At 41.5% G+C, this 25290-nt stretch overlaps 1 protein-coding gene and 1 pseudogene across 1 annotated transcript in view; one reads left to right on the forward strand and one right to left on the reverse strand.

Moving 5' to 3' along the window:
- Dcp1a (decapping mRNA 1A) overlaps positions 1-24323 on the forward strand; it is a 60544-nt gene extending 36221 nt beyond the window's left edge. Inside the window, exons 6-10 of the mRNA XM_010643047.3 lie at positions 3337-3450; positions 15484-16242; positions 17142-17207; positions 19934-20152; positions 20468-24323. Of these exons, the coding sequence (XP_010641349.1) occupies positions 3337-3450; positions 15484-16242; positions 17142-17207; positions 19934-20152; positions 20468-20548 (1239 nt within the window). The 3' untranslated portion in view covers positions 20549-24323. The remainder of the gene's footprint in view (positions 1-3336; positions 3451-15483; positions 16243-17141; positions 17208-19933; positions 20153-20467) is intronic.
- LOC117283663 lies at positions 13466-13580 on the reverse strand (annotated as a pseudogene).
- Positions 24324-25290: the final 967 nt, after the last annotated feature.

Raw genomic sequence — 25290 nt, forward strand, 5'->3', positions numbered from 1 at the left:
CTATAAAGTGTAGGGGTTTTGTTTGTTTGTTTGTTTGTTTGTTTTGTACTGGAGATTAAACTCAGGACCTGGTCAAGCTTGTGAGGCAGGTGGCAGCACCACTGAGCTAAATCCCTGGCCCTGCTTTCTTTTTTTTTTGTTATTGTTTTTTGGGTTTTTTTTGTACTGGGGATTGAACTCAGGTCCTTGTGTTTGTGAGGCAGACAGTGGAACCACTGAGCTAAATCCCCAGCCCTCTTATTTTTGTTAATACAGTATGGATTTAGCTCAGTGGTGTTGTCACCTACCTTGTAAGTGGAAGGTCCCTAGTTCAATCCCCAGTACCAAAAAACAAAACAAACAAACAAATCTCCCATTTGATGTATACAGTATAATGAGTTTAAGTCAAGATTCCTACGTAGGACATTTAGAATAAACACTGTTTGAAAATTAAACTATTTTGAGGCGGGGTCTCACCAAATCACTATGTTGCTGGGCTGGGCTTGAGTTTGCCATCCTCCCGCGCAGCCTCCCATAGTGCTAGGCTTATAGGCATATGCTGCCACCAAGTTGGCCTATTTCCAGTTGTTTCTACACATACAGTAATCCTGCATTTTAGTGGAGGTTTTTTGTTTTTAGGATTTTTTTGGTGTGGATTTGTGTGTGTGTGTGTGTTTGTGTGGTACCAGTGATCGAACTCGTGTCCTTCTGCTTTCGAGGCAAGCAGTGGAACCACTGAGCTAAATCCCCAGCCCGTTTTGTTTTAGTTTAATTACAAAAAAGAATTGTTTTAAGGCCAAGTGTATTTTGTGCTTAAAACAATGAGACCACTGTTATTTTTTTCTTATTATATATGCAGTACGTGTTACTATAGAAAGTTTTATGCTTAAAAATCACAGTAAAGGGGCTGAGGATTTAGCTCAGTGGTTCCACCGTCTGCCTTGCAAATGCAAAGACCCAAGTTTGATCTGCAGCACCAAAAAAAAAAAAAATCACAGTAAACAAGCTGAGTGTGGTGAGTAATTTGGGAGAATAGCAAGCTCATGGCTAGATTGAGTTTATGTAGTGAATTCAAAGCCAGCCTAGACTTTATAGCAAGACCCTGACTCAAACAAAAGGCAGGGGAAAGGAAAGAAAGAAGGGAGGGAGGGAGGGAAAAAAAAACCCTACAAATAATCACTGCTAATACTTTGTTACATAGCCTTCCAGAAATTATCTAAGTGTGTGCTATGTTTGCATACATTGTTTTTATTAAATATTCTTTGTAACTTTTTCCCCAAAGAACTGCTTTTTTGTTGGCAGTTCACCTCAGATTCCCCATGAGATTTCTTTTGGTAGTATGAAGTTTTGTGTTTTTTTTTTCAAGAACTGTGGTATTAATAGCTGTATATTTTTCATTCTGTGCTTTCTATGAACAATACCCTAGATTTCTCTGATTCCTTGTGTTAAGAACTTGGTGGTGCAGCCTTGGTGGTAGCTCTTTGTATACCCCATTAATTTTTTCCTAAGATAAATTGCTTGAAATGAAATTGTTAGATCAAAGATTCTGACATTTTTTCAGTTTTTACCAAATATTGTAAAATTGCCCTCCAGCAAGATTGTCTGAGGTTGTGCTTCTAAATGTTACAAACACTGAATGTCATCATTAAAATACATAAAACCTCAGAAGAGGCCCTACACAAGAATCAAAAGTAGATAAAATTCTTAAAGTAGATCCTAATGTAAGCCCATCTCATAGCTAAATATTGTAAACTCAAATCCCTCAAACACCGCGTAGTGAGTAAATCAGGCCAAACGCAACCGAGCAAGCAAGCTGAGAGCCTGTTTTCTGGATCGGCTGGAGCTCAGCCCAGCAGTAACTGCCAGATGACTTCAGGTCTTCAAATCATCCAGGCTCCCTCTGAAAACGACAAGTTTGAACTTTTGTAGTGGAACTCCCAACTCTTAATACTTCTGAGCATTATACCTTTTAAGAACTGGTCATGTGGGCCAGGATTATAGATCTGTGCTAGAGTTCTTGCCTGTCATCCACAGGGCCCTATGTTCAATTCCCAACACCACCAAAAAATTTTTAAGCTTGTGAAAAACAAGAACTTGTTATGAACAATATTTTGAGTTCATGTTTACTCTAATATACAGTAATACCTCAGTTCATGAATGTAATTCCTTCCACAATTCTGATCACAAACTGAATTGGATTAGAACCAAATCAAATTTCCCCGTAAAGTCAACATTAAACCTAACCATCGAACTTGATTCAGTTCTTGTCCAATTTGGTTTATGACCAGAATCGCAGAAAGAATTAAGTTTGTGAACTGAGGTACCACTGTAATTCAATTCTAAACATTCACTGTGATGTATTTGGTACTGATTGGTGTGATGCTGGTAAAAAATAGGGATGTCACAAGATTAAGATAATCCGTAGACTTTCAGACTGTTTCACCCTTACTGAAATGGGTAACACTGAGTAAATGGTGTTTTGATTGTGAGGATTAAGTAATTTGAATAGAAGAAATGCATACTACCCATTTATTTAACTTTTTGAGGGGTGGGGGGTACCGGGGATTGAACTCTGGTCCTTGCACTTGTGAGGCATGTGCCAGAATCACTGAGCTAAATCCCCAACCCCTCCATTCATTTAACATTTGAGGGCGTATTCCTATGCCAAACATAAATCTTTTTATGTGTATCTTTAGTATGTTATCAAGAAAATCAGTCTGGGGCCAGGGGTTTAGCTTAGTGGTACCATGCCTGCCTTGCAAGCACAAGGTCCTGAGTTCGATCCCCGGTACCAAAAAAAAGAAAATCAATCTGTCTCTGAAGTTTAGAGCTGCTTTTTTTGCCTTCCTTTTTATTTCTTCTTTTCTCCCAGTCATCTGGGCTTTTGTTTGTTGGGTTTTTTTTTTGTTTTTGTTTTTAAGACAGGGTCTCATTATATGGTTCAGGCTGGCCTCAAACTGATGGCAGTCCTCCTGCATCAGCCTCCCAAGTACTGGGATTATAGGTATGTGCCACCAGGCCCAGGCCTGGCTCTAGTCATGTGTTTTGACATAGACAGTACTTACCAGACACTGGATTGGAAAGCTACCGTTTTTCTTTCAAAGGCTAAAAAACAATTATGGTTAACCCTTTGTCTAAAATTAGGTGCTCAGCTTTATAATAATTTTATTATGTAAGTTATTTACATGGGAGTTCAGTGCAAACTTTTTGTGAGATTTTTTGCTTGTTTTTTATCATAACGTTTTTAATAACCTCAAACTCTGTGTTATGAACCAAGTAATAGCAATTTTTTTGTATGTAATATACTATCTCCTTTTTTTTTTTTTTTTTTTTTTTTTTTTTTTTTACTTTTTAAAGGCGCAGATGGGGGACTCAAATATATCCAGCCCTGGGTTACAGCCAAGCACTCAGCTCTTCAATCTGGGAAGCACTGAAACTCTAGAAGACACATTCTCTGGGTCACAAGATAAGGTTTGTATAGTTAAAGCCCTGGCTTTGTCCAGAGTAACAAAACAAAGAGTAACATTTTATAAGGGTTTTAATTGCAGGACAGGTTTGACTAATCTGTCAAGGTCTTATTATAGCAACATAATGACGTCCACTCAAGTCATTTCCCTGGTATACATACATAATTTTTTCATCTAGATTTTGCAGTAGCCTCCCTCTGGTATCCCAGCTTTTGTCCTTGCTGCTACCATCCTGATTCTTGTTTTTTTCTTGTTGTTGTTGTTGTTGTTGTTTTGGTTTTTTGGTTTTTTGAGACAGGGTCTCACTGTGTAGTTGAGACTGACCTGGAACTTACTATGTAGCCCAGGCTGGTCTCCAACTCACAGCAGTCCTCCTGCCTCAGCCTCCCAAGTGCTGGGATTACAGGCATGCGCCACCACGCCCAGCTACCATCCTTATTCTTAGCCCAGGGGCCAAGGTAATCTTCATAAAAACATAAGTTTCTTTCCTCTGCTTAAAACCTTCCAGTGAGCTGGGCATAGGATGTGCATCTGTAATCCCAGCTACAACAGAGACTGGAAGGCTCAAGAGGATCAAGAGTTGGAGGCTAGCCCGGGCCACCCTGTCCAAGTAAAAAGGGGTGGGCTGTAGCTCAGCAGTAGAGCATTCCTAGCTTCAGTCCACAGTACCACCAAGAGGAAGACCTCCAGTGGAATCCTGTCATGCTCAATTAAAAGCCACAGTCATGATAGTGGCCTCCAAGGCCCCACCTGATCTAAATCCTGTGCCTGTGACTTCATCTTCTACTGCTTTGCCTTGCTCACTCGGCCTCAGATTCCTTTTCTCTCTCACTTCCTCACTGTACCAGACACTCCCGCATTAGGACAGGCCCTAGCTCCCATTCCCTTAGCCTGCAGTACTTTCCTCCCGGGTATGTCTTGCCACTTTCCCTCTTCTGGTCTCAAACATCCCCTATTTAGTTGAGGTCCTCTCCAGCTACCCTATTTAAAACAACTCTCCCTAGCCCTCATCCTCCTGCTTTCTCTATTTCCTCCTTCAAACTCATCAGCTAACATGTTTGTTTTCCTTCTTTATTCACTATCTTTTGCTCACCGGAATAAAAGCTGCATGGATAGGCAGTTTTATCTCCTTGTTCAGTGCTGTGTCTTTTAACATCTAGCATTGTAAGTATTTGTTGAAATAGTTTTCTTTGTAATTGATGGTCTGAAAAGCAGCAGATATCAAGTAAAACCCAAAGCTTTTTAATTCAACTTTCTATATTGTTACAAGAAATAATACAGAAAGATCCCATGTACCCTTATTCCCTATTTTTCCATTGATAACATATCAAAATATAGTACAATATCACATTCAGAGTATTGACACAATCCACACCGTCTTCACTTTCCCTCCGTGTGTGTGTGTATGTGTGTGTGTGTTTCATTCTGTGCTCTTCTGTCTCATGTATAGCTCTGTATATTCACAACTACGGTCGAGTACCGTGGTTGCCTTTTTGTAATCATACTGACTTCCCTGTCTTGCCCTCTCTGTCTTCTTCCCCCAGCACCATCTTTAAGCCCTGACATCCACTAATCCATTTTCCTTGTTAGGTTTCTATGTTATCATTTCAAGATTGTTATATAAATGAGAATACAAAATAGAAAACCATTTTGAGATTATCTTTTTTCACTCAGTATTCTTGGAAATTACTGTTTTGTGTGTCTCGCAGTATTTGTTCCTTGTAATTGCTAAGAAGTATTAGATGATATGGAAGTAGAGATTGAGGACCCTCTTAACTGAAATGCTTGGGACCAGAAGTGTTTCAGATTTTGGATTTTTTTTTTTTTTCAGTGTTTGGAATACAGTGGACCCTTGATTTATGAATTCAGTTCCTTTGCAAGAGCTGATCATAACTCCGGTTGGTCAGTTGAAAGTCTCTCTCCTATACAAGCAGATCTCACCATGTCCTTAGAGAGACAGTGGCCCAGGATTTCTTAGTTAACCCCACACAGGAAACAATGTTGTAATGTTCCTTCCAGAACTCTTTAAGGGTTAGATCTGTATCTGAGACTATTTGGAAGCACAAGTAGCCTGCATTTAGGTCCCAACTCAAGACTTCAGTCATAAGGTAAAACTAAAATTCCAGTCATAACCCAAATTGTTTATATGTAAGGCCAGTCACAACTTGAAGGTCCACTGTATTTGCGTATAAAGAATGAGGTATCTTGGGGGTGGGATTCAAATCTAAAGCAAAAATTAATTTTTTATATATATCTTATGCACATAGACTGAATATAGTTTTTTTGTTTGTTTTTTGGGGTTTTTTTTGTACCAGGATTCAAATTCAGGACCACATGCTTGTGAGGCAGGCGTGGTACCACTGAGCTAAATCCCTGGTCCCAATACAATATTTTTCACATGCCTGTGTTGTGATTGTGACCTGTCACTTGACATCATATATGGACTTATTGTCATTGCTCGAAAGCATTTAGACTTTGGAGCATTTCAGGTTTTGGATTTTCAGATTAGAAAACCACAATTTGTTGATTTTTTTTCTTTCTTTCTTTTTTTTTTTTTTTTTTTTTTTTTTTTTTTTGTTTTGGAGACAGGGTCTCACTATGAAGTTCAGACTGCTCTGGAACTCACTATGTAGCCCAGGCTGGTCTCAAACATACAGCATTCCTCCTGCCTCAGCCTCCCTAGTGCTAAGATTATAGGCATGTGCCACCACATCCAGCTGTTGAAGCAGCATTTTGACGATTCAGTTATTAAAAGCCATTTGGGTTGTTTCCAGTTTTGTGGCTATTATAAGTAAAGCTTCCACAAATATTTGTGTGTAGATTTTTGTTAACATGTATTAGTTATACATATTAGCCGATTCGGTGTGCTATCTCAATACATACATACATGCACTGATGAATCCAATTTCCCTTCCCCACTGTTCTACAGGTTTTTATGGAATCTAAATTTTCATTTCTCTAGGAATACATGCCCACAATAATTGTGTGTTTTAGTTTAATAAGAAACAGCCAGCCGGGCATGATGGCACATGCCTGTAATCCCAGCACTCTGGGATGCTAGGACAGAAGGATCACAAGTTCAAGCCCAGCCTGAGCAATTTAGTGCAATCCTGTCTCAAAATTAAAAATGAGAAAAGGGCTGGGGATGTATCTCAATGTGGATGCCCTGGGTTTAATCCCCAGTACCACCAAAATAAAAGAAAGGAGGAGGGTGAGAAGGGAAGGAAGGAAAAAAGAAAAGAAACTACAACATTATCCATAATAATTTTTAGGTATTTAGATGATAATTTAAACCATATATACTACATTCCCATGATATTTGTTTGGATTTAGGGGCCTGAAGGTGAAGTACACTTTAAATACAGTTTTATTACAAATTTCGTATTTTAAATAAACTTTAAAGAAACACTTTGATCCCCAGTAGCACAAGAAAAGGAAAAGAGAGAGAGAAAACCAGCTTTGCAGACTCATGCTACTTTATCAGTCAGGAATATTCACTAGGCCTGTCACTTCCCCTTTCCTTTGTGAATCTTGGGGTTAGGGATTCTTATACTTCCTAATTCAGAGTTACAGTATGTATTGTGAAACCCCAGGACCAGAAAATAATACTTTAAGAATCATATGGGCCAGGGATTTAGCTCACTGGAGCCACGCCTGCCTGGCAAGTACAAGGTCCTGATTTCAATTCCCCAAACAAAAAAAAAGCAGGTAGGTCCAGGTGTGGTGGGACACACATGTAATCCCAGCACTTGGGAGGCTGAAGCAGGAGGATCACAGCAAGTTCAAGGCCATCCTGGGCTAACTGAATTCAAGGCCAGCCCGAACTGCATGGGAGACCCCGTCTCAAAAAAAAAAAAAAAAAAAAAATCATGAAGCACAAAAAAAAAAAAAAAAAAAAAGAATCATGAAGCACTGCCCTTTGGAAGTTAGAAGGTTAGTGTAGCAAACCATTGATGCTCTGACCTTTTCAACAGCACCAGTGGTAGATCTGTAGACCTAAGAAATCCAAGTGGATATTCAGGGGAGTGTGCCCTCAAATGCAGGTAGTGCTGATCTTGTCATTCCTTCAGGTCTGATAGACTTCTAAAATTCCATTTTTTTAGGCCTTGGCAGAAACTTCTCGTAAAATATTGATATCGTGGTATTGTCAGAACTCATGGGTTTTAAAATTAGCCCAAATCCATAATCAGCACTTACACACAGTATACTCGTTTAAATACTGCCATCTAGTGCTGTGGAACAAATTATGCTGTCAAACCTTAATAGTATTAAATTCCATTTGTTTCCTAGTTCACTTAATGTAATTCCCTCAGAATATTTCCCTAGTTTATGTTTAGCTTCTTGTGGTCAAGCCTTAGGTGTGTTATACCATGAAGTTTTTCCATGCCATGTTGTTTGACTGTGCCTTTGCTTACGTTATTATTGACATTTCTACAAAATAATCTGAGTGTGCCATATAGTTCAAAGTGTTTTAGTTTGTATTTAAACAGAATGTGATGGTTAAGGTACTGTATAATTTGCATAAATGAATAAGAACCAGCATTGTTTCTAGCCCTTTTTATTCCCCCCCAGTACTGGAGATTGAACCCAAGACCTTCCCACTGAGCTGTATCCCCAGTACGTTTTTATTTTTCATCTTGAGTCAGTCTCACTAAGTTGCTCAGGCTGGGCTTAAACTTTAAATCTTCTTGCCTCAGCCTCCCAGGGTGCTAGGATTACAGGCCTGTACTACCACTCCTGGTTGTGAGCACTTCTGTCAAGCAATCTTGGTCCATTTTGTCCTAAACATAAATGTATATAAAAAGGAACCCTAGGACTGGGGATTTAGCTCAGTGGTTCCGCTGCCTGCTTTGCAAGCACAAGGTCGCAATTTCTATCCCCAGTACCAAAAAAAAATAACCCTATTCAAAAACAGTCAAAAAGTTTGAATAAGGGCTGTGGGTGTATCTCAGTAGTAGGGTGTTTGCTTAGCACCAGAGGAAACAAGCAAACATTTTTCCATTAGTTATACAAATGGCCAATGAGCACATGAAAAGATGCAGAGCATCATTAATCATTAGAGATGAGCAAATCCAAACCACAGTGAGATATGCTGCATATCTATTAGGATGGCTGATGCCAGTAGAAAAGAAAATTGTAAGTGTTGGCAGAGAGATGAAGAAATTGGAATCCTGCTGGATTGCTGATGACAATATGACATAGTGCAGCCTCTGTGAAAAAGTTTGGTGATGCCTTAAAAGTTAAACATAAGAGCTGGGGTATAGCTCAGTGGCAGAGCCACCTGCCTAGTGTGTGCAAGGCCCTGGGTTTGGTTCCCAGCACAGGGAGCAGGGAGCATAGAATGAACCATAAAATCTAGCAGTTACTGTCCTTATATGCACAGAAGAACTGAAAACAAGGACTCAAACATACTTCTATACCAGTGTTCATAGCAACATTATTTATGATAGCCAAAATGTAGAAACAACTCAAGTATCTGTGAACAGATAAGTAGATAAATAGCATGTGATTCATATGTACAGTAGGTTATTATTCAGCCACAAAAAATTCTGTTACATACTATAAAGTGGTTGCACCTTGCAAACATGTTAAATGAAATAAGCCAGTCACAAAAATAATGTATGATTCACTTTTATGTGGTCCCTAGAAGATGCAAATTCACAGAAACAGAAAGTAGAACAGAGATACAGGAGGCTGAGGAGACAGGGAAGGAGAGAGGAGTTATTATTTAACAGGTGTAGAGTTTTTGTTGAGATGGTAGGAAAGTTCTAGAAATATATAGTATGGTAGTTGTTATACAACACTGAGTGCACTGAATACTGAATGCCACTTAAAATAGCAAATCTTATGTGTCTTCTACCTGTTGTTCTTTTCCCTTTCTTTTCTCTCTCTCTCTTTTTGTAGATGAGCTTCTGCCATATTGCCTGGGGTGGCCTCAAACTCCTAGACCCAAGTGATCCCCACTTAAGCTTACCAAGTATCTAGGACTCAAGGCACACACCACCACACCAGGCTGTGCCGAATTTTTCCTTCAATAGGGAGGGAGGCGTATAGATTGTGTCTGTGGTATCGGTAGACATGTATGACACGAGGGACCAGAAGTGGTGCATAGGAAGTGGAACCTGTGCACTTGGCTACAAGGTGTGTGGCCTCAACAAAAAAGTCTTTCCCGAGGGGGAACTCATTGTCTCTTTTGACTTAGATTGACTGAGTTCGAAATGGTACCACAAGGAATTTTACATAGCTGTGTCCTTATGATTCCTTGCATCAGGGAATAACAAGATGATCTATAATAGCAGAGGCTTGATTTCATATCAGGTGATTGTGTTGTTATTTTCTATTGGGGATATGCTATTTCAGAAGGGTTTGATGAATTTTGTATTTTGGTAGGAGATTTGAGTTGTTTTGTTTTATTTTGTTTGAGACAGGGACTTGGTATGTAGTCCAGGCTGGCCTCAGACTTGCGGTGTGTCTAAACACAGATTTATCTTGATTGCTGTTAAGACTGTGTGGTAGCTAGGCATGGCGGCACACACCTGTAATCCCAGCACTTTGGGAAGCTGGAGTAGGAGGTTCCCTGGCTGAAGCTCAGGGTGGGCAATGTAGTGACTTAGCAAGATCCTCAAAATGAAAGTAAGGAGGGAGAGCCTCAGTGTTCGAGCCCCAGTGCCAAAATTTTTTTAGAAGACTGTATAATATTTGTGATAGTGATAGGCTGATTTCAATTTATTGGATGCCTGTTGGGCATTAGACATTATATTGAAAATTTAATTTTCTCAGTAGCTATATGAAATATTTGCCACAATTTGTGCCCATTTTGCAGATTAGTAACTAAACAGAAAAAATACAGAGCTTTCCCTTTCTCTTTTCACAGCTAAGAATTGCTAAGTTTGATGTAGACTCTAAGCGCTACAATTTTTTCAGACATGAAAGTATGAGGAAATTAAACAGTATAAAATCCTCAAGTTTTTTTTTTTTTTTTTACAGTCACAGTTTATAATTATATGTTGGTACTGCTTTATATCTTAGATGAGGCTGTGATATGAAAAATCCTTTGAAGGGCTAGAAAGTGTTATGACAGATAGTCTGTCTCACTATGTAGTATTATCGGTAAGTCCTGAACTTGCCACTTGAGAGTCTCTTCACTTAAACAAAAGCCTCTTGTCACATTAACTTGCCAAGACATACTATTAACAGAGTTCTCTTTATTATATTCTGAGATAAAATGGTTTGACATGAAGCTATAGTTTTGGGTGGTTTTTTAGAGTTTTTTAAACTACCACTTTAATAATTTCCCTCCACACGTATTTAATGATTGCATACCATGGGTCAGACTCCATGCTACAGGCCAAAGACACAGTGTTTATAAAGACAGACTTGGTCCCACTCCTCAAAGGCTTACACCAGAGAATGGCAGTGCTCAAAGTTTCTTTCCCAGTTCAAAATCATCCGAATCATCTGCTGAGAAATTGGTAGAAATGCAAATCTAGCGCCGGGGATTTAGCTCAGTGGTTTCACTTGCCTTGCAAGCTCAAGAGCCCAAGGTCGATCCCCAGTGCCAAAAAAAGAAAAGAAAAGAGATGCAAATCGACTGAGCTAGTCTAGGTCCCAGCTCAAAATCTCCAATTTGCTGAGTATAGAACCGGGTTTAGGACCCAGAAATACATCTTTTTACAGGCCCTCCAGAGGAGACTCCAATGCATGGCTGAGTGACATCTTTCTAGAGGAGAGTTGGGGGAAAGTCAAGGAAAAATATGGCTGTTACAACAATTTACCACAAATCCTGTGGTTTAAAACAACCACAAAAAATTATTTTCCAGTTCCCCAGCGTCCAGAAGTCAGAAATTGGGCTGGGGATTTAGCTCAGTGGTTCTGCCACCTGCCTCGCAGTGCAAGATTCCTATTTCCATCCTCAATACCAAACAAAAAAAAAAGTCAGAATTCAGAAATTAAAGCATCAGCAGGGCCACTCTTCCAGAGTCTTAAGGAAGACCCTGCCTTGTCTGTTCCAGCTCCTGGGGGCTCCAGCATTCCTTAGCTTTGGGTAGCAGCATTCCCATCTTCGTCTGTATTTTTACACAGTATTTTCCTCATGAGAGTCCTCTCCTCTTTTTATGAGGATGGTAGTCATTGGGTTTGGGGCTCATCCTAAATCCAGTATGATTGTATCTCAAGATCCGCACTAATGGCACCTGCAAAGACCCTATTTCAAGACAGGTTCGTGTTCTGAGTTCATGGTATACATGGATTTTAAGAGGACAAAACTCATTATTGATTGGTGAGCATAGCAGTATAACAACAAGGTAGATTTTATCTTATTCTTCATGCTGACAAGCTCCCTCCATTTCTTGGTCTCTCCCATTTCATTTGCAAAGGATCTATTTTTCTTTTCTTTTCTTTTCTTTTTTTTTTTTTTTTTTTTTTTTTTTTTTTTTTTTTTTTTTTTTTTTTTTTTTTTTTTTTTTTTTTTTTTTTTTTTAAGGTACTGAGAATCAAACTCGGGTCCTTGTGCTTATAAGGCAAGCGCTGGAACCACTGAGCTAAATCCCCAGCCCTATTTTTCGTATTTCTATCTTTTTTTTCTTCTTCTCCTTCTTTTTTCTTTTTTTCTTCTTCTTGTCCTTGTCCTCGTCCTACCCCTACCCCTCCTTTTCCTCCTCCTCCTTCTTCTTCTTCTTCCCGGGGATTGAACTCAGGACCTTGTGCTTGCCCTGTTATCTATCTTTTATCTTCATTTATATTTTGGGTTTCTTGCATAAGAGAAGCCATGTGATATTTAGGCTTGTATGTCTGATTTATTTCACTTAACATTATGGTCTCAAAGTGCATCCATTTTCCTGCAGAGAATTCAATTTTATCTTTATTCATAGCAGGGTAGTACTCAATTATGCATAAGTACCACATTTTCTTTAACCATTCATTTGTTGATGGAACTACAGTCCACTTTCAAGACCTAGCTATTACCAATTATGCTGCTATAAAGATGGGTTTGCACACATCACTGTAATGTGATGTCTAATTCTTTGGGGAAAAGAAAAGTGGAGTAGCTGGGTCTAATGGAATTTCTAGCCTCAATCTAAAGTGTCTCCATACTGATTTCCGTGGTAGTTTTAATAGATTATATTCCTACCAACAATATCAAAAGTTTCCTTTTTCTCTACAGCCTTGCTACATTTGTTATTATTTGGCTTCTTTAGAATAGCTATATTTTCTGAAGTAAGTAGAATCGGTTTTTTGGTTTTTGGTGTTTTGTTTTGTTTTGTTTTGTTTTGTTTTTTTTGAGACAGGGTCTCACTATGTAGTTGAGACTGACCTGAAACTCACTATGTAGCCTAGGCTGGTCTCAAACTCACAGCAGTCCTCCTGCCTCAGCCTCCCGAGTGCTGGGATTACAGGCGTGCGCCACCACACCCAGCTTGTAAGTAGAATTTCGTGCTGTTTTAATTTGCGTTTCTCTAAAAGCCAGCAACATTGAAGACTTTTACATATATTTACTGGCCATTTGTACTTCTGTACTTCTGAGAAGTATCTATTCCTTTTAGCTGCCCTTTTTTTTTTTTTTTTTTTTTTTTTTTTTTTTTTTTTTAGGCAGGGTCTCACTATGTAGCTGAGACTGACCTGGAACCCACTATGCAGCCCAGGCTGATCTCAAACTCACAGCGATCCTCCTGCCTCAGCAGGAGTGCTGGGATTATAGGCGTGCGCCACTACACCCAGCTCAGCTGCCCATATTTTGAGACTGGGTTTTTCATTTTGCAGGGGTGTCTGATTTTTTTAATTTTTTTATATATTCTAGATATTAGTCCTCTACCATAGAAGAGCTGGCAAATGTTTTTTCCCCATCTGTAGGTTATCTCTTCATCTGTTGGTTGTTTCCTTTTCTGTGCAGAAATTCTTCAATCTGATACTGATTTATTAATTCTTTTTTTTAATTGAGTTTATTGGTACGTTTTAGGTATACAGTACAGTTACATTCATTATTGGGATCTTGTACCTTTACATGACGGGTCTTGGTTCTCAAAAATAGGGAACACTTCACGAGTTTACGAGTTTACGTGTAATCTATACACAGGGGCCATGCTAATCTTCTCTGTATCGTTCCAATGTTAGTATATGTGCTGCCGAAGCGAGCACCTGATTTATTAATTCTTGGTACTATTTCTCCTGCATTTGGAGTTGCAGTTAGAAAGACATTGCCTACACTTATGTCATCAAGAGTTTTAGCTATTTTATCTCCCAAAAAAGTGTTTCTTTTATAATGTTTAGATCTTTTGGTTTTTTGAGACAGGATCTCGCTATGTAATCCAGGCTGCTCTCTGTGTAGCCTGGGTTAAACTTAAAATCCTCCTGCCTCAGCACTGCGAGTGCAGGTGTGTGCCACCATACCCGGCATCGTTTAGATTTTGTGTCCAGGGTGTTCCAATCAGCACTCAGTCTTTTGCTTCCAATTAGTTTTCAAAGATTTGAAATAACAAACTTAATTTTCATTGCTATTCCTTTCTCTCTTTCCTTTCTCTTGTTGTCAAGTGTGTAATAATTCTCTCTGTACACCAGCATGTTGGGCGATTCATCTGCCATCCCATTGCTGGTCTGCGCTCCTTGGCCACCCCTGTCGCCCCTCCCGGGAGGGCAGAGCATAGGCGGTGCACAGTGCAGCGCAGCACAGCGGGGCAGCTTCATCACACGTGGCAGATGCAGATGCCACTGCTCTTGCCCTCGCTTCACGCTCAGTCACTGCCACCTGATGAAGCTATAGTTTTTACAACTGAAGGAATCTTCTGCCTCTTCCTCCACAACAGTTATTTCACAGCAACTGCATTTTGTTCAGACCCACCCTCCTACCTCTCAGGTAAAAGATGACACTGTCCTTACCCTGGAGAAAAAAATTTAAAATGACACTGCCTTAACATGTAAACCCCTGCATCATCAGTCTTGGCTGTTGGCCTTCTTTCCCTGGACTTGGGGACCCCTTACCCAGAGATCTCCTCTCTCATGCTAACCCCTCTCCCCTGGGAGAATCTGGGGAGAGAGAACTATTGAGCATTTATTGGATCTGTGGTACTGGGTGATGATACTGTTTTCTAGGTGGGTGTGCCCAGGAGGAGGGAGACCAAGCATCAGGGAATAAATGAGAGACGGCCCCTGCATTGGAAGAGTTTACTTTCTACTGTTGATAGCACAGGTGCTAACGTTAAATGAGCACTTCCTATATGCTGGGTTCCATGCATTCCACCTCCTATCAGCCCTCCCTGCTTCACAGAAGAGCTGGGACTGAGAAATGAATGACTGCCCAGCCTGCACTGCTACAAAGAAGCAGAGCCAGGCAGTGGCCGTGCTGCTCAAGGCCTGCCTCTTGGTGTTTGGTAGGGTGCTGATGCTTTGTCCCTGTAATACCCTGAGGAGATGCCTTTGCTCTTGGAACTGGTATGGCCATTTTTGTGACATAGGTAGTGGCACCACTGAGCTAAATCCCCAGTGCTGTGTGGCCATTTTTGTCTTGTAGCAATTTCCACATTAGTGACTCCACGTTCCGGATGTCCCACAAAGACCTCAGGTGTGTCCCCGTCTCGCCTCAGCTGCCCTTTCCTCTCCAGCTGGAGCCCTTTCTGGGGTTTGCCTGCCTACACGGTGGCACCACTGCCTGGTATACAGATACCAGGGTGTGCTTCTTCTTCCACTTTACTTATTTGGGGGTAGGGAGGAGGAAAGTTGTGTTATTAAGTTGTGTTATTAAGTGATTAAATTTGTTTTTCTGTATTGAATTTGTTAAGTATTTGGGACCCAGTCCCTGAGATACAGTGCTAACTTTTTTATCAGGAACAATAACAATAAATAAATCATGAGCCAGGTGTGCTCGATCATGCCTGTAATCCCAGCTGCTTAGGAGCTTGAGGTAAAGGGACCACACGTTTGGGGTCAGCCTGGGCAATTTAGCAAGTCACTGACTCAAAAAATAAAAAGGACTCTTGGTTGATGGAGGAGTTTGGTTGCACTGGTTTCCAGAGATTTTCATTGGGTGGTCTGATTTGTTCTTCAGTCTGCTCCATCTGGACACAAACATCTGACCGTGGAAGAGTTATTTGGAACCTCTTTGCCAAAGGAACAACCAGCAGTGATGGGTCTGGATTCAGACGAAGTAGAGAAGCTGCCAGGAGATGCCTTCCAGAAAGAACCCAGCTCGTTCCTCCCATTTCCTTTTGAGCATTCTGGAGAAGCCACTCAGCCGGAAAACCTCAGTGTCCATTCAGCCACTCACCACACAGTCCAGCCTGAAGTCTCCCCGCCAGTGCTCATCACTCCAGCTTCAATCGCACAGTCTAGTGAGAGGCATGCCCCCAGCTACACGATCCCCTTGAGCCCTGTGCTCAGCCCCACTCTGCCAGCCGAAGCTGCTACTGCACAAATTGTCCCTGCTTTACCTCGGAATAGCAACATAATTCAGGCAGTGAAAACCACGCCTAGACGGAGGTCTCCACTCCTGAACCAGCCAGTCCCTGAGCTAAGCCACACCAGTCTGATTGCCAGCCAGAGCCCCTTCAGAGCCCCCCTGAGCGTGACAAACACAGCTAGTACATCCCTCCCTAGCATTGACCTTCTCCAAAAACTCAGATTGACTCCACAGCACGACCAAATACAGACACAGCCACTTGGGAAAGGTGCAATAGCACCCAGCTTTCCTCCAGCAGCCGGCCACCTCGCCACACCTGAGAGCTTCATAGAGCCTCCTTCAAAGACAGCAGCAGCAAGAGCAGTGGCCTCAGCCTCCCTGAGCAACATGGTGCTTGCTCCCCTTCAGGTAATGGCAGGAAGCTGTGGGTGGGATAAAATGGCAAAACCTTGACCTTGGCTGACAGGAGTCAAAGCCAAGTTGTATGAAGAGTGGTATGAAGTACATCATGGCTAGGAGAAATTGGTGCTGGTTAGCTTTCTGTCATTGTGACAAAGTAGCTGAGAAAATCGGTTTAAAGAAGGAAAGTTTGACTCGCAGTTTCAAATATTTGGTCCAGTTGTCATTTGGCTCCATTGTTTCTGGACCTGTGGTGAAACGACCTCATGGTAGAAGAGTATGGTGTTCAAGAAGTAGAGAGGGAACAAGGAAGGGGTCAGACGAGATAGACCAGCACTGTGGCCAGCACATGCCCACAGTGACCTACTGTACGTGCTCCAACTTGGCCCCACCTGGTACAGTTATACCATATCCCAGTGGTTCATTTGGTTGTGGATTATTAATGAATTAATCCATTAATAAGACCGAGCCCAGACAGAATGGAGTGTGTGGAAGTGTGCCTGCAGTGAAGACTGTTTAGTGCCACTGAAGTTTAACTTTACCAAGAGACCTCAGGCTAGGGTCAGAGATGAAGTTCAGCGGAAGAACGCTCTGTAGCATGTGTGAGGCCCTGAATTTGATCCCCAGCACACAGAAAAAGTGCATCAGTCTACCAAGATCTGTCATCTGTACTCAGCAGCAAAACTTGGCCTGGATTGACCTTGGCTCTTTTAAGAAACTTAAGGTTTCAGCTTTCTCTTTAGCTCTGCCCATGCCCTTTCCTTCCTGTCAGCCTTTTCCCTCCACACCCTTAGAACTGGTTAATGCTGAACTGATCCTTATGACTAACCTAGATTTTTCACCAGTAATCAGGAAGTCTTAATGGAAATGTGCTACATCTGTTAACCTTTTCCCATTAAACATTTCAGTCTATGCAGCAAAACCAGGATCCTGAAGTATTTGCCCAGCCTAAGGTGTTATCCAGTGCCATCCCGGTAAGAACTCCCTTTTCCTGAAAAATACATTCTAAATTCTATTGGATATGAAGTCAGCTAGCTAATGTCACATTAGTGAAAAAGTTTAGTTTTCAAGCCCAGGCTCCTCTCCGATTCCCGTCTTAGACGGGCCGCTCTGCTCACCCAGGTAGAGCTCATTGCTATGACTCTGGGCCTCGTCCTTCCTCTGTGATGTCTTCCTGACTAGATAGAGGTGGGCTGGGGTACACAGATGGCAGAGTCAGTGACTGCTCAGAGTGTCAACCTGGTTTTTCTGGTTTTCTTTTCCAGTTTGTGTGTGTGTGTGTATGTTTGCAGTACTGGGGACTGAACATAGGGCCTTCATGCTGAGCTACATCTCTAGCCCTTTTTTATTTTTGAGACAGAATCTTATTAAGCCACTAAGTTGCCAAGGCTGGATTGACTTATGATCTTCTTGCCTCAGCCTCCTGAAGTGCTAGGATTACCGGATTACACACCCATCTAACCTGGTTTCTCTAAATAGAGAAAGAGCTGGAAGAGCTGTATGGCTCCATGTGACAGAGCCACAATTCTGCCACAACCCTTCATTTCCCATTGCTATGATGATGAAGCCTACCAGGCCACAGTACTCTGTTCCTTGTTTATCCTTTCAGGCCTTTTTTTAATTTTATTTTTTGAAACAGAGTCTTGCTATTAGTCCAGGCTTGCCTTGAACTCAAGATGATTCTTCTGCCTCAGCCTCGCGAGTGCTAGGATTACAGGTGTGCATGACCACGCGTGGTTGGGCCTCATTTTTACATATGTTGTCCCCTACTCTCCATTACTCACCAACCTTGAAATCAACATTCTTTTTTCAATTCTTTATTTTGTTTTGGTTCCAGGGATTGAACTCAGGACATTGTGTTTGCAAGGCAGGTAGTGGAACCACTGCACTAAATCCCCGGCCCTCAATTCTTTTTATGTCATACTCCTTTTTAGTTTGAGCATATCACACCTGCCTGGTTTTGGGTGGTTTGTCCTGTTCTGTGGTAATCAGCAAAGAACTTTCAGCCTGGTTTTACACCAAAAAACAAGATAAATGGCTCAGATATCAAGAACCTGAGCCATAAAACTCTGGCAGGCTCTTTGCCCTTGGTAAATGAGGAGGTAATGTAAGAGCAAGAGAGGGGCTATGCATGTAACGCAGAGATAGAGCGTGTGCTTAGCATGTGTCAAGCCCTTGGTTCATCCCCAGCACCCCCAGAAAAGAGGGGAGGAGAATGTATATCAAATGTGAGAATTATTTAAAATACCCACAATACTGGTTTAGTGTACTTTGATTGCTAACTGTAATTAGCACAAAAGCATGTCTAAATAGAGGAGGTAGGTAGCTGTTAGCGTATAACTAGCTGTTTTTTGTCTTGCCATACTGGAACTTAGGACCACCTTTGCACAAGCAAGGCAAATGCTCTACCACTGAGCTACGTCCCAGCCCAGGACTTAATTTTTAATGTCTCTTTTTATTATAATTTACATACAATAAAATCAGATTTTTAATGAGTTCTAGCACATGTATATAATAGCCCCTGGGTAAAGCAGCAGTCCAGCTGGATGTGATGTATGCACTCTAATCCCGATATTGTTAGGGGCTGAGGAAGGAGGATCCCAAGTTTAAGCCCAGCCTGGGCAATTTAGCTAGACCCCTTCTCCAAAAATAAAAAGTACTGAGGATGCAGCTTAGTCTGAAGGTTCCGTGTTCAGTCCCTCATGCCAGGAAAAAACAGGGATAGGCCATTCAAAACAGGTAATAGTTTCATCACTGCAGAAAGTTTCATCATATCTTTGTCCAGTCATTTCCTTGGCTCCATCCCAAGAAAGTTTTGCTTTTATCATAGGATTGTTCTCACTGTGTGTGCCATACTGTTACTTCGCATAACCATCTTCAGCGGTGGTTGGATTTGGCTTCCCTTGATGACTCTAGGGCAGTAGTGACAAGCCTATGGCACACGTGCTCCAGGCAGCTGTGTGTTACCATTGAAAGCTCTGAAAGGGTCACCATCACTGCTCTAGGGCATTCTTCTATAAGGGGACTCTTCATCTGTTAGCTAACAGGAGCGTCATAACCAGATCAGATGTTTCAGTACTGTTTTTTCCTGACTGTTTTTGGTACTGTGGATCAAACTCAGCGCCCTGTGCATGCCAGGCAGGCATGGTACCACTGAGCTACATCCCAAGCCCTGTTTTTTTGTTTTGTTTTGTTTTTGGTACCACGGATTGAACTCAAGACCTTGACTTGCGAGGCAGACGGCAGCACCACTGAGCTAAATCCCCAGCCCTCCTGTTTGTTTTTGAAACAGAGTCTCTGTGTAGTTCAGACTGGCCTTGAACTCACTGTGTAGCCCAGGTTGGCCTCAAACTCCAATGATCCATCTGCTTTAGCGCTCCAAGTGGTGGAATTACAGATGTGGGCCACTGATCAGCTTAAAATGTTCAAGTGTTGCTACTGAATGTTTTTCTGAACTCAAAAGAGTTAGTGTTTGGGAGCTAGAGGTGTAGCTTAGTAGAGTACTTACCTAGCATGCATAGGGGCCTGGGCTCAATCCCCAGCAATACAGAGGGAGGGAGAGAGGGAGGGGAGGGGGGAGGAGAGAATGTACACTGTGCTTTACCCTCATACTGCTAGTGCCTGTTACCAGATGTCCCCTGCACTGGGCCAGCTGCCCGCTTCCACAGGATGCAGAATGACTGTTGCCCCCCACACACAGGTTGCAGGCGCTCCATTGGTCACTGCGACAACCACAGCAGTATCTTCGGTCCTGCTGTCTCCAAGTGTTTTCCAGCAGACTGTTCCGAGGTCCACAGACCTTGAAAGAAAGGCAGGCTGCCCTTCTCCCCTCACCATCGGAACACCAGAAGATCAGAGAAAGCCTTCCATTATTCTCAGCAAGTCTCAGCTCCAGGATACATTGATACATCTAATAAAGGTGTGTAGGATATCATTGCAGTCTTGATGTTTTTAATTCCTCAATAATAGAAAACTAATTTTATAAGTTTTTACAGATTCAGAACACTACCTGTGAGTAATGTCTCTCTCTCTTCGTAAGTTAACACTTCTGATGGAATAATAACCTCGTAAACTCCACAGTGTCAATCATGACTGTCTCTGGGTGATGAGATTATTTGGGTAATTGGTAAATTAGTTTACCAGTCATTTATACGGTTTGTTCCTGTTATCAAAGAAGTAAGTTCTGATGAGGTAAATGTAAGGTTGATGTCCTTACCTTCTCCATCTCTTCCAGAATGATTCCAGCTTCCTCAGTAGACTTCATGAAGTTTACCTGCAAGTTCTGACCAAGAACAAAGACAATCACAACCTATGACTGGAGTGGAATAAATCTGAAGGCAGAGAGTCAACCTCAAAAACAAAGAGGTTTCATCTTGGAAACTTCTTTCTAAGTAGAACATGGAGTTTTGAGAATTCTGCAGTTCAGCCTATGAGGAAGAGACTCAGTCCTTAAGAATGTTTCCAGTGACATTCTTGGTGATAATGGAGGTTTCACTGTGAAGCATCACCAGCAGACTTTTATTTTGACAAAACAAGAAGACCATTGTGTTCTGTGGGTGTTTTCATCAGCTGTGTGGAAGTACGTGAAATAGGGAGTCTGGTTTTCAGCTCACTTTTATTTTCAAGGACTTAGGGAGAGGAGCCGCCAGCCTTGCAGCAAAATCGAGCCTAGCCTGCACCCCTGCCCACCCACGCACTGGACACATCAGTATTAGGCTGATGGCCAAGTGATGAGCAGTTCTAAAAGTAGCATCAGGTTTTAAAGGATCAAGTTTGTCATAAATTAGGAATTATTTGTTCAAGTGAAGTATATTTTATATGTGTGCTGCCTTTTGGGCCTGTAAAATTCTGAAATTTCCCTGCGCTTTGTTTTTAGTGTCCCCACACCGGCCGTGCAGCAGGCACCAGCGCAGCATTGCTGTTGAGGTAGCGTCCTTCTGAGATCTGTAGTGACACGGAATTCGAAACAGGCTGGGGCTGGGAATGCCTGGATCCTACCAGACATTCTCATTTTAAGTTAAACTTTCCAGTGGTTTGGGAAATGTTAAATTTGTGTGTGAAACACAGCCTTATTTTCCTTTTCTGTCGAAACACAGTTAGAAGTTGTTGTTTATTGTATCCCTTAACACTTTGACGAAGGACCAGTGGACCAATCTGACAAAGCCATTCTGGTTCCATTCCTCAAGTGTACCGAGAACAGTTTAAAAGCTATGCAGAAAGGGGAACTGTTATTCACACTGCCCTTACTTTGTTGTAGAATATAGAGTTTAAAAGAAAGTGTGAGATTCAGAACTTTACCAGTGTACTCCTAGGCTGTGAGTACTTTTCCAGCCCAAAGTGTGAAAATGTGTAAAGATGCTTTGTTATGCTGCTATTGATCTGCCATGATTTATATTTATTCTTTTATGACATGTAATGGTGTTCAGTAATATTTTAATGTAGATTTTGATTTATTTCAGCAATAGTAATTTTAAGATGTTCTTTAAATGAAAGTGTCTTCATTTCCATGATACAGGTCATTTTGTAGTATTTAACCAGTTAAGATGCACTGCTTACCTTCCTGAGTACTATTTAATGATGGGGTAAAAACCCACTTGGCTCAACCAGCTAGCATAAGGATTAGCTGTGAATAATGCTGACAGATGTCATGGTTCCTTGGGAACAATTGTTTAAGCTTTAATGGTAACTCAATCATAAATCTGTAGGGGTTTTTTTCTAGCTGAAATTGTAGGAAATTGTGAATTACGTACTTACTTTAGTTTGGTCTTAGTGTTTTAGCATAAAGAATACTTCATTTGATTGGCTTCTTTTGATCTAAACAGGCTTTCTAGACAGTGTTTCTGCTCAGTTTAGTGTCTTCTCTACTGTCTACCTAGTTACGTGTGAATTGTGTAGAATTCAGGAAGCTTATAAGTTTTCATACTCTATTAGGAGTAGTTTGTTTTCAAAGATAGTGTATAAACTCAGTAACCAAAAATGAATTGCTCACACATCATCTGGGAAAGATAAAAGTTACAGTAAGATAAAGTCATGGTAAGATAAGGAGTGTTGCTGACACCAGGACATGGTATCCAAAAAGCCATGTGGCTTTCTCATAAAATGAATTTACCAGAAGGTTTGATCATGCCCCAAGTGTAGTTGCAGTAGGCTTTAGTGAACATGAATCAAGGGATTCTCGTTACCATAGATGCTTGAATTTAAATGATGCTTTTCAGTATGTTTAATAATATGAGAGAGTAAAAGAGAATACCCTAAAGAGAGGGTCTATAATCAGTCTATTAATTTTCACCCTTTAATCCTAGGAATGAATATGAGAGTAAAAGAAGATCTATGATAAGGCTTCCTTAGTGTGAAAGTAAACTTTTTAAGTGCCCAAGTCATGGAGACTTGAAAAGGGTAAACCTGTTTCAACTCCCAAGTTTATATATTCAAAGTATTCACTTACAATTCAGAAGCCAGAAGTTTGTGGTCATGATTACCAGGAAGTTCAGGCCAGAATGAGTCCCCAGAGAGCCAGGCCAATCCTGGACACTTGCAGTTGGATGACCCTGGCCTGACAGTCACAGTTCAGTTGCCTTATTCCTTGTTCGGGCTTACTGTCCAGAACCTCACGCTAGCTTAGGTTGCACATTTACATTGCTGCCACGTCTTCACTGGAAACTTAGAACGGAAGTGGACACCAGGATGGAGATGCTTCTTGCTAGGTTTTGCAGACCCCCAGGAGACCTGCATTTAGACCACTCTGTCCACCTGTTCATGCACCCATCCCCTGACCTCTGCAGCCAAGTGTAGGCTCTAGCAGCAACCCAAGTGTGGTGTGTGTAAGGTATCACCAGTGGGTGGCGCTACTCTTTATGTTGTAAAGCAATGTCTGAATTGACACAAAAACCACACAGACCTGTGTACCTCCCGGATGGCCTTATTCCTCTTTCTTGCACATCTCTCCTGGGATTTGTGAGGTGTAAAAGTTGGCCTGCTTGACTTTGGGTCCTAAGTTTTCAAGTGACCATCAGTATCAGAAGCATTTCATACAGTCTGCATGTGGAATGCCCACAGCTTACCTTGAACAGAGTGGTGTTTTGTTCAGAATTCAAGTCCCCCAGACCCTTCTCTCCAGGAGGGTGCGCAGGCCTAAGTTAGAATGTGTCTGATAGATTTTGAATTTCCAAGCATTTGTTCTATTTCTGGCCTGTATTTTCTTGCAGAAACCCCACCAGATCCACTGTTAGGTAAATATTTTTAAACGTTGCAGCTTTATTACTCTCCTCCCCCAAAGAATGTAGCTTGAATTTTTCTCCTTTTGATAGTAGAGGCCATAACTGCCATTGTATTACTGATAATGCAACATGAAACTGAAGGTGCCTAACTGCTTAAGTAACAAAGCAAGCCATCGCACTGTAACTCGGGGAGGAATGAGGTGGCCCAGGCACCGGTGAGCTCACAGGCTCGTGTCCCGCGTCCTTGCTGCATTCACTGTGGAGTGCGTTTCTTTCTCTGCCTACCTTTGGTTTTCTTCATCTGTGTTCAGAGTACCTTCTGGAAGCGATAGTGCCGTGTTTTCATTTTCTAAAACGTTAAGATCTGAGCGGAGCAAAGCTATTTACAGTAGGCTTTTTAAAAGCAGTGCTTGAGAACATTTCCATGAGTGAGCCAGGGCCTCAAGAAGCCTGTTTATCAGCAGATTTCAGCAGGAGAGATACGTGCAATGTTTCACTCAGATTTGGATTTGACATCTTTCTTTAAAATGCTAAGATGCAATATCGATCACTTTGAAGTGGGGAAGACGCCACATGTGTTTCCCTTTTATCTGTGTGAATCCTTAGGAAACGTGTTTTTAAAATATGTGTTCTAATGGTCTTTTTATGCTGTGTTACTGCTTCGGCCATGTGGCTCTCGTGACTTCCATTGCACCAGATTCCCAGCTCCCTGCGATGTAGGGGCAAGAAGCTGTGGACTGACAGCAAGGTTTTTTGTTCCTTGAGCGCAATACTGCATCATTAACATTTTAAATGGTATGGATTTTATACCATCTGTGTATGTTTGCAAATATTAAGTTATTACATGTTTTAAAATGAGCATTTTTCATCCTAAATTTTATATGTTTGCAAATATATTTTTTTAATAAAAATTCAAAACCAAGTTTTAGCACCTACTAAATTTTCATTGTGTTTTTATGTAATCTGTAGAAATAGGAACCTCTGAATGAGCTGCTGCACCTTTCTAGAGTTCTGTGACGGTAAGATGGGGTGGGAGCGGGCTGAGAAAACTTCACCCACCTGTTCCGAGTGAGGGTTCTCCAGAGAAGCAGAACCACTAAGATATTGTCAATATAGGTGTATAGGAACAGAGTGGGATTATGCCAGGTATGGTGGGGCATCCCTGTAATTCTGTCACACTGGGAGGCTAAGGCAGGAGAGTCACAAGGTCGAGCTCAGCCTGGGCAGCTCAGTTAGTTAGCAAGACCCTATCTCAAAGTCAGACGTGAAAAAGGCGTAGGGACAGAGCACAGTGTGAAGGTTCAATCCCCAGTACTGGAAAGAGGATAAAAGAACAGCAAATTGAACTTAAGGATCTTCACTGGCTGTTGACTATTTTTAAGTCTAGAATCCAACAACATCTCATTCTGTTAATTTTTTTCTTGGTTTTTGTGTGGGCTCGTGACCCAGGGCCCTGCATATGCTGCTAAGCACAGGCTATACACTGAATCATACCGCCGGCCTCTTAAGAGGTCGGTTTTTGTGGTTACTGGGCAGTGAAACCAGGGCCTTCACACCCCCCGCCCTTTTTTGGGTTTTTGCATTTTGGGGGTTTTGGAGTTTTGTTTTTGAGACAGGGTCTTGCTAAATTGTCCAGGCTGGGCTCAGACCTCAAAATGTGATCCTCCTGCCTCAGCCTCCCACAGTAATGGGGTTACAAGGCCATGCCACACCTGGCAATAGGTTGGTTTATAACAGGAAACAAGCTGAGGAAAGCAGAAACAGAAAATAAAACTGGATTGTTGGTTTCAGCTTTCCTTTTTTTTTTTTTTTTTTAATTTATAATAAATAAATAAGATGT

Source organism: Fukomys damarensis, unplaced genomic scaffold, assembly GCF_012274545.1.
Source record: "Fukomys damarensis isolate Sample0158 unplaced genomic scaffold, DMR_v1.0_HiC HiC_scaffold_28, whole genome shotgun sequence".
NCBI classification, from domain to species: domain Eukaryota; kingdom Metazoa; phylum Chordata; class Mammalia; order Rodentia; family Bathyergidae; genus Fukomys; species Fukomys damarensis.